Here is a 10,232-nt window from a genome sequence, read left to right on the forward strand (position 1 = left end):
AATTGGAATAAAAAATCGAATCACTCCTCGGCGAAAATGGAACCATGTGGCCAATCGCAAAAGCTCTGAAAACACCCCGCCGACAAACGCCTGCGCTCAACACTCCATCCGGCTTAGCAGTAACAAACGACGAAAAAGCAACAATCTTCGCAGAACTTCTTGAAAAACGCTTCTGCAACGATCTTCCTTCACCGCGAGAAGACGAATGCTGTGCCAACTGGCTTATGCCCCGTTTACGCAACGATCGTAGCGACGTTGATCCGTACGCGCGTAACCTCAAAACGTAGTGTAAACGAGCAGAGTTACCATCGTATGCATTAGTACCTAACACTGCCGAACTTACGATGGTTAGCGCTAGTGCGCCAAGAAAAAAGAGTAAGGTAATGAAGATCGATGCATAGTCTTTCAATTTTCATCTACCCTTCCCGCCTTTTGAAGATAGAGGAAAAAGAAAAAGAAATGGAGGGAGATAAAGGAAAAATCTTTTCTGACGAGGAGGTGGAGGTGCTACCCGCTCTCTTCTCGGATAATGGTATTCAAAGAAGGTAAGTTTATTGCACAATATTTGTGGGTATTTAGTGATTTTATTCTTCGTAAATTGAGTAATTTCAATCGTTACTTACTACAAATTGTGTCTAGCACATGGTGTCATTTTTTGAAATACTAATTTAAGGTATGGTGCTTGCATGTAGAATGCTTTGATTTGGATTTGTTTGGAAATTTTCCCACATGTACAAAGTGGATAGAATTGCTCAATTCATGTTAACGTCTTAGGTCATCAAACCGTAAAATGCTGAGTGCCTCATTGATATTCTGAATTGATTACGTGTTCATAACGAAGGGATTCATACGTAAAAGATTACCGCGATCTACCCTTCGTAAAGTGTCTTGGTGAATAGCAAAGCGGAGCAATGTATTTATCATTCGTGTTCTAATTAAACGCTGAGGTGTATGTTCTAATTAAACGCTGAGGTGTATGTTCTAATTAAACGCTGAGGTGTATGTTCTAATTAAACGCTGAGGTGTATGTTCTAATTAAACGCTGAGGTGTATGTTCTTACGCTGTCCAGGAGATGTGCCTCCGTGAATTATGTGTATCCTGAAAGTAATAACGGTCCTACACTCAACTATCATGGGTTTCATCTTTTTCCTTGATCCTCTTCCTATATTTTCGGTGTCATTGTTATGACTTCCTAGTTGCTGCATAGGCAGTCGTTCGAGAAACCTCAGAGTGGAAGGGCATAGCGACAGATCTCTCACTTATCACATTCATTGCAGGAGTAAGGTTTCTCCTTCGTATGAGTCCGAATGTGACAGGCAAGGATGCTCTTTTGTGAGAAAGACTTTTCACATTCATTGCACGGATAAGGTTTTTCCTTCGTATGAGTCCGAATGTGTCGGACAAGGATGCTCTTTTGTGAGAAAGACTTTTCACATTTATTGCAAGAATAAAGTTTCTCCTTCGTATGAGTCCGAATGTGACTGACAAGATTACCCTTCTGAGAGAAAGACTTATCACATTCATAGCAAGAAAAAGGTTTCTCCTTCGTATGAGTCCGAATGTGACTGACAAGGTGGCTGTTTTTAGAGAAAGACTTACCACATTCATAACAAGAATAAGGTTTCTCCTTCGTATGAGTCCGAATGTGACTGACAAGGTTACTCTTTTCAGAGAAAGACTTATCACATTCATTGCAAAAATAAGGTTTCTCCTTCGTATGAGTCCGAATGTGACTGACAAGATTACCCTTCTGAGAGAAAGACCTATCACATTCATAGCAAGAAAAAGGTTTCTCCTTCGTATGAGTCCGAATGTGACGGACAAGGTGGCTGTTCTTAGAGAAAGACTTATCACATTCATTGCACGAATAAGGTTTCTCCTTCGTATGAGTCCGAATGTGACTGACAAGATTACCCTTCTGAGAGAAAGACTTATCACATTCATAGCAAGAAAAAGGTTTCTCCTTCGTATGAGTCCGAATGTGACTCACAAGATTACCCTTCTGAGAGAAAGACCTATCACATTCATAGCAAGAAAAAGGTTTCTCCTTCGTATGAGTCCGAATGTGACGGACAAGGTGGCTGTTCTTAGAGAAAGACTTATCACATTCATTGCACGAATAAGGTTTCTCCTTCGTATGAGTCCGAATGTGACTGACAAGGTGGCTGTTTTTAGAGAAAGACTTATCACATTCATAGCAAGAAAAAGGTTTCTCCTTCGTATGAGTCCGAATGTGACTGACAAGGTGGCTGTTCTTAGAGAAAGACTTATCACATTCATAGCAAGAAAAAGGTTTCTCCTTCGTATGAGTCCGAATGTGACTGACAAGGTGGCTGTTTTTAGAGAAAGACTTATCACATTTATAGCAAGAAAAAGGTTTCTCCTTCGTATGAGTCCGAATGTGACTGACAAGATTACCCTTCTGAGAGAAAGACCTATCACATTCATAGCAAGAAAAAGGTTTCTCCTTCGTATGAGTCCGAATGTGACTGACAAGGTGGCTGTTCTTAGAGAAAGACTTATCACATTCATAGCAAGAAAAAGGTTTCTCCTTCGTATGAGTCCGAATGTGACTGACAAGGTGGCTGTTCTTAGAGAAAGACTTATCACATTCATAGCAAGAAAAAGGTTTCTCCTTCGTATGAGTCCGAATGTGACGGACAAGGTGGCTGTTCTTAGAGAAAGACTTATCACATTCATTGCACGAATAAGGTTTCTCCTTCGTATGAGTCCGAATGTGACTGACAAGGTGGCTGTTTTTAGAGAAAGACTTATCACATTCATTGCACGGATAAGGTTTCCCCTTCGGATTGACACTCGGAAACTTTGTCTTCAGTTAACCATTTCAACCTTACAGAGAGTGCATTATATTATGTCAGTGTTGACCCGTCTAAGACGACGGGACATGCCCAAGGCCCTAGGGTTTCTTTCGTGGGTCATTTATGTTCTAAACCTACCATTATTTCTTATCAAGGATGCTGCCCAGAGATATTTAAAGTGGTGGCGTCAGTTGTGGGACGAAAGTGTGTTTCATGGCCCACGATATTTTGTGAACTACAGCACCCATGTGGATGTGTTTAGTGATGCCACTCCTTGGCAGGTGGCCTGGGTGGCTCCCGAATTAGATATTTGTGAAGTATGGGCTTTGCCGCGACAAACGGCAATATACAGAGCAGAATGTGTCGCAGCTGTAATGGCAGCATGTCATATTTTAGAAATCACTCCGGTGGGTACCGGTGTTACAGTCCATACAGATAATATGGCGGTTATGTACACCCTACAGAAGGGTAAAGGTTTGGCTTTTAATAGCAATTTTGTAAGAAAACTGTATATTCGCATAATAAAGGATATGTCACACACAGTGACCTGGTGCTATGTCCCGACCGCTCGGAATCCGGCCGACTGTCCGTCCCGGACCGTCCTACCTCCCTATGCCAAGTCGGCGGCTCATTCGCGAGCTGCCGGCTGGGTATATAGGTGGGACGAAGCCTGGAACGGGAACTTTCTTTCCTTCCTAACTAGTATTGGAACAGAAGTTTACATTCTTATTAAATGATTGAAATTAAGTTTTTCTCGTCTAGGATAACTTCTAATCAGAATTTCCTATTGAGACCAAAACGATCTGGGGCCCTTGCCTTGCTTATGTTAATGGCTCATCTCTTGTAATGCTGAATTTCCATAACTTTGTAGATGAGGGTGGGCAATAATAATGTTACATTTTCCTTCTTCTCCTAAGAAATAGTATTTTTAAGTCAGTTGTTGCAAAGTAGTTGATCACTTCTTTTACTTTGAATAGGTTACAGAGCAATCAGAGGAGCCACGCGGGAGTGGGCGGAGCGGCTGCCAAGCCTAGGATACCCAAGGTCTGCCAGCCAGATAAAAGATAAGGTGAATAACCTGAGGCAGAGGTACCTAGAGTTGAAGCGGGGAATGAGGTCAGGGGACTCTCCGCCGGAGTGGGTGCCTTGGGATGCACTCCATAAGCTTTATGCCACTGGTCCGGCGGGGACTCCTAAGGCAAGGATGGACTCCTTATTATCATCGTAAGTAATAACTCATAGAATGTTACATGTGCTTCAATCACGTAATCACCTTAATGTCGCTTAGAGATATCACTCCAGTGGTAGCTTTTCATTCCTTTTAAACGATAGCCTCAATGGGATGGGAAATATGTAATGTGAATAAGTTTATTGCTGTGAGCTAAGGCATAATTGAAATATGCAAATCGTCTAAATAACAAATGTTAGTGAATGCTTGTTTGAATGAGTGTAACCTGGCATTGCACAGAATCCCATAACTTGGTAACCCATTTGCTGATTAGTCTCATTAGGACCATAGGGAATGGAGTCCTCAATCCATTCCCTGTGTTTTTCCATTTGATATCATAGAAGTTCTAAATAACTGGCACAATTCATATTCCATTGTTTGACAAGTAATGCTTTCTTAATATTGTGTTTCAGACATGTGATCACGGGTGATGATGGGGGTCCATCCACCTCAGCTGGTCCTTCCACCTCAGCCGCTCCAGCCACTCCATCAATAACGCGGAGGAAGAGGAGGAGTGAATCAGATGTGATTACATATTTGAGATCTTCGCATGAAGACTACATGGGCATGCTGAGGAGACAGGAGGAAAGGGAGGAGAGGGCACCTGAGTACCTCAAAATGCTCGTGGAGTCAGTGGTGAGGGGACCTTCCTCCAACTACCCTTTCCCATTGTGCCACCCTAGGACCCACATCTCCCCTCCTTATCTGAGCCCCCCAATTTCCATACATTCTCCTAGCCCCCCCATTCCCATACCAACCCCCAGCTCCCCAATGACCGTACCAACCCCCAGCCCCTCCCATCTTTCCAACAACCACCAGCCCCACCATCGCTCCAACAACCGCCAGTCCCCCCATTACAGTTGCACCTTTCTCCTCTTTTCGGGGAATTATGAAAATTGTTGTTTTGCGACAAAAAAACCTGAAATAAATTTTGAAAAACAGAATTTTATCGTGTCTCAATTGCTTTTTAACCCATTTCTCCCCAACGGTGCTAGTTTTCCCTCTCATAATTCGATGAGAATATGTAATTCATATCTTTTGCTTGTTTAGTTCAGTGGTTCGTGAGGCATTTCGATTTATTATTGAAGGTGTTTCATTAGGTTTGTTTCTGTTATAACAATTTCCAAAGGTAAGAGTGATCTAGTTACCAAAGTTGACGGGCCTCCTGAAAGCGAGTGAGTATGTAAGGGTTAGGAAATGGTTGAAGGATTGTCCATTCTCACAGCGGGGTTTGCAAGTGAGGGGAAAGGCCCATGAGTTACCTATGTGAGATCACATTATTGCAGTACTATGTGATATCGTAGTAGTAGTATTTGGATTTAGGGTGCGTCGACGGCAAGGTCATTTTGCACCACTACTGTGCGATTTAATTACAAAAGTTATGTATAAAGTAATCTACTGCATCTGATGTCTTCGTTGAAAGTATGCATAATTAGACTTTATTAAAAATGTTTATTTCTCTGAGAAACCGAAATGTACAGATTAAGTTGGTAGGGTGGTCTCCTAAAAGGGTTTTTAGGTCTCCCCCTAGATTATTTCGTCTTCGCGCTTCGCGGTACTTAACACAATCTAGCATGATGTGTCTAATACTTAATGGACATTTACAATCCCCACATTGGGGAGGTTCCTTCTCTTCAGTAAAGAGATACGCATGGGTCAGGGGGCTGTGCCCTATCCTCAATCGTGTAAGTACTACTTCCTCTCTCCGATTACTACGAGCTGAGGAGGGCCACGCTGCTACCATGTCCTTGATGCCACGGAGCTTGTTATTATTTAGAATCCTCCATGACTCCCTCCATTTTCCAAATACCACGTTTCTTAGAGATGCTCGTAAGTCCTCGTGGGGAACCAGCGTTGAGACAAGAACTTCGTTATTCAGAGCTTCCTTGGCCATAGCGTCTGCTATCTCATTCCCGGCTATCCCCTCATGTCCCGGTACCCACAGAAAATGGATATTCAAACCCTTTCTCGAAAGGGTCAGCATGAGAGAGTGTATTTCTTGCACGATCGGGTGCACGGGTGAGAAGCCAGAGATGGCTTGTAGCGAGCTCCTGGAGTCAGTGCATATCACAAAGGAGCCGCCGTGGTCATCTAGGGCTTCTAGAGCTGTCCTTATGGCATAAAGCTCCGCCGTGTACACACTGCACATCGGGTGAAGCTTTGCTCTGATGTTCCCGTGGATAGGGGAGAACACTGCACATGCACAAGCAGAGTTATCTTTCGAACCGTCAGTGTAAACGGGGGTAAGGTTGGGGTGATTCCATCGGAACATGGCAAACAAACGCTGGTACTCCGAGGGAGTTGTGGAAGACTTCGGTCGAGATCGTGGAAGACTTCGGTCGAGATCGTGAAAGAATATTCACCACCGGAGTGGGAGTGATCCAAGGGGGGTGTTCCGAGAATGTAACAGGATACACTTCAGGTAGCGTGAATTCGCATCCGCGAATAAAATCGTTAAAACGAACGCTTACTGGTCTGGTTGCTTTAGTCCTTCGGTTAAAAACATTAATAAAACGGGGTTTAAAAAGTAAACTATAACATGGGTGATTCGTCATTGCTAAAATTTTGGAAACGTAGCTACAAAGAAGCCAGGTCCTTCGGTAGCATAGAGGAGGCTCGCCTGCGTCGGTATATATACTGGGAATACTATGTGATATCTTTATGTGCACTGGTCACTATTGATTATGAGCTAGGTACTGATGTAAAATGTAAGTGCTAGTGATAATTTACGTCTGCAAAACTCATTTCTGCTCTATTCTTCCCTTAGTACTTGGGAAAAGGTCTTTGTAATGATGATTGAATCGGTTAAAATACAGTGCCTGCTGATGTGTTTTACAGCAAGGTTAAAAATGAAGGGTATAACTTGGGCTGTTTTCCTTCAGGCGGGAACAGGGTTGTAAGGAAAGCTTTGTCATGGAGAACAATTACACTTGAGTAATTGGTTGTAGTAGCAGTAGTATTTGGATTTAGGGTGCGTCGACGGCTAGGTCATTTTGCACCACTACTGTGTGATTTAATTACAAAAGTTATGTATAAAGAAATCTGCTGCATCTGATGTCTTCGTTCAAAGAGTGTACATAATTAGACTTTATTAAAAATGTTTATATCTCTGAGAAACCGAAATGTACAGATTCAGTTGGTAGGGTGGTCTCCTATAAGGGTTTTTAGGTCTCCCCCTGGTTGGTTGTCCTGAAAAGGGCTGGTTCCTAATGGATTTAATGGTGCACGTTTGGGGTTAGCACCTGGAGTAGTAAAATTATAGCTTATAGCATGCATTTAATCATATTTCAGTTGGCTCCATTTCTTCCTACTTGTTACTATTTCACTTCCCTTGTCTGTATTGTGACGTTATTTCTCCTGTGGTTAACTTCAAGGTAATGGTGTTGCCATTTCTTCCATGCCTTCCTTTTCTTGGAGCATGTTATGTATTTGGTCCACACAAACTTTACATGAGAGTTGGGAATGAGTTATTTTCTAGATGTTTATGCTGTCTCATAGTAAGTATGGTAGTTAATACTTCCGATATCAATTGTGGGCCTAGTGTTATAACATAGGAAAATTGTGTTGTCAATTTCTTACAATTTTCTCCTCGGTTCTCTTACCGGCTTAAGAACAGATCCTTTATAGTTTAACACTCCTCCTGACAAGAGAGACTGACAAGAGAGAGACACTAAACAAACCAGAGATCCACTAAGCTACTTCAGCCTTGGGCCACACCAGTGCTGACCCATTGTTCTGTACACGACGTAGTGTGTACCAGTGTAGCCACGTGTCCCTCAAGGACTTTTAATCCCTTGGTCCAACATCATGGCCAGAGGGCTATACGCTACCAGCTGCGTTCACGATCTATCGTAGACGTCCAGTCACCTTCTTGCGTAATTCCATCGGATATCTTCTTTCCCCTGTGAAACTTCACTGTATGAGTGTGAGTTATGATGACCTCAGCAGCAGCTCCAACGATGTCAGTCACCAGCACCGACAGCCCCATCGAGCTCACAGCCAGTCCCGCCCCAACCTCAGCGCCCCCGCCCGACCACACGATCTTCCCCGTACAGTCAGGCAGTATCAATCCCGTACCTCAGTGGCACCACGCTTCTAGAATACGGCAGGCTCGACAGCAACTACAGCGTCCGAAGCTTCGACCTTCAGATCGACGCTCAAGACGCTATACGTACCGCACTATATGCTCAACTCGAGCAGCTAGTAACTGTAATCCTCCCCATGGAGAGAGACCCCTTTATCCGGATGTGCAAGACGCTTCCCCTCAAGAGAGCTCAAGACGTTCACGAACAAGAGATGGGCCAACGCGCCCCAGACTCCGTTCACTTGACACGCAATCTACTCATCCCCGCTCCATTAAGTGATTTGCTGTACAGCATTGGCGAGTGAAATTCTTCAGCCACTGGTCACAGATACCTAACCAGCCCCCCCGCACGCCCAGCCGCAAGGATATGTTTGTTGTAATGGCTGTTGGCATCAATGACACATGGAAGCTTCCAGTGGCATACTACTTCGCCAGCGGTGTGTCTGGGGAGCAGCGGGCAAATATCATCACCCAAGTGCTTAAGGTCATTCATGACACTAGAATACCTGTTCCTTAATTGACTTTTGATGGGGCAGCATCAAATATGTCAATGGCTAACATTTTAGATGTAACCTCACGCCTCATTTACGCGAAATTTACATCTCACTTTCTCCATCCAATCACCGGTGACCCTGTCCATGTGTTTCTGGACCCTTCGCACAGGCTAAAGTTGGTCCGAAATACTTTGAGGGACATGAGGGTTTTAAAAGATGGAGAGGGCAATGTAATTGATTGGAGGTTTCTGGAGGCTTTAAATGAGCTACAGCAAATGGAGGGACTTCACCTGGCGAACAAGTTGAGGGATGCCCGCATGGAATGGAGGCGGCAGAAAATGAAGGTGAAGTTGGCGGCTCAGGTGTTGAGCGATTCAGGTGTTGAGCGATTCAGGTGTTGAGCGATTCAGGTGTTGAGCGATTCAGGTGTTGAGCGATTCAGGTGTTGAGCGATTCAGGTGTTGAGCGATTCAGGTGTTGAGCGATTCAGGTGTTGAGCGATTCAGGTGTTGAGCGATTCAGGTGTTGAGCGATTCAGGTGTTGAGCGATTCAGGTGTTGAGCGATTCAGGTGTTGAGCGATTCAGGTGTTGAGCGATTCAGGTGTTGAGCGATTCAGGTGTTGAGCGATTCAGGTGTTGAGCGATTCAGGTGTTGAGCGATTCAGGTGTTGAGCGATTCAGGTGTTGAGCGATTCAGGTGTTGAGCGATTCAGGTGTTGAGCGATTCAGGTGTTGAGCGATTCAGGTGTTGAGCGATTCAGGTGTTGAGCGATTCAGGTGTTGAGCGATTCAGGTGTTGAGCGATTCAGTGGCTGATGCATCGTCTGTTTGTTCACGCCTGAAATTGGCAGAATTTCAAGGCTCCGACCCTTTGTGTGTCTTTCTCAAAATGTTAACCAGTTTGTTTGATGTTCCAAATTTAAGGAACATTCTCCAAAAAGGGTGGAAGAAGCCTATTCACCCAGGCAATTTCGAGGAGGTGAAAGGTTTCCTAAAAGAGGCGACAATATACATATGCAATCTAAAGGATTACGATGGAAACCCTTTGGTTTCTTCTCCCCAAAAACTCGGATTCATTGGTTTCCTTACTTGCATATCCAGCGTTACCATCCTGAGTAATTTTCTGTTGAGGGAGGCCACCAACAGCATTCAGTTTCTGCCTATCTACAGGCTGAGTAGAGACCTCCTACAGTTGTTCTTTTCAACAGCTAGGTCGCAAGGGGTGTCTAACAACAATCTCACTGCAAGACAGTTTCAGGCTGCATTCAAAAAAATTTCTATTCATTGCCAAGTAGTGAGCAGTGAGAGAGGCAACAGCGTGCCACTGCATGACATACCCATCCTAGGTGTCAGCAGTGGTATGAATGGTGCCGCTGTTGCAATAACTAGTACAACAGGTGAGGCAGAACTGGAGTAGTAGTAGTATTTGTGTTTAGGGTGCCTCGACAACTAAGGTCATTTGCACCACAGACAATCTATAAAAACAAAAATTTTAAAAGATGCATTTAAAAAAACATTTAAACATTCATAAAAGTTTTGAAATAAAAGGGGTTGTCAAATTATAAAAAGGTTGGAATTTAAACACTGTTAATTAGCCCGGTCTCT

The 10,232-nt window shown here is 43.8% G+C and overlaps 1 protein-coding gene across 1 annotated transcript; it reads right to left on the minus strand.

Moving 5' to 3' along the window:
* Positions 1-1,212: 1,212 nt before the first annotated feature.
* Positions 1,213-3,068, minus strand: LOC124167624 (zinc finger protein 84-like). Its single transcript, XM_046545604.1, has 2 exons — positions 3,060-3,068; positions 1,213-2,831 (listed from the first exon to the last, which is right to left on the minus strand). Exons 1-2 carry the CDS (start codon positions 3,066-3,068, stop codon positions 1,257-1,259), a joined length of 1,584 nt encoding a protein of 527 aa, XP_046401560.1. The 3' UTR covers positions 1,213-1,256.
* Between the last annotated feature and the right edge of the window lie 7,164 nt (positions 3,069-10,232).

The sequence above is a fragment of the Ischnura elegans genome, chromosome 11 (assembly GCF_921293095.1).
Source record: "Ischnura elegans chromosome 11, ioIscEleg1.1, whole genome shotgun sequence".
Taxonomy (NCBI): Eukaryota; Metazoa; Arthropoda; class Insecta; order Odonata; family Coenagrionidae; genus Ischnura; species Ischnura elegans.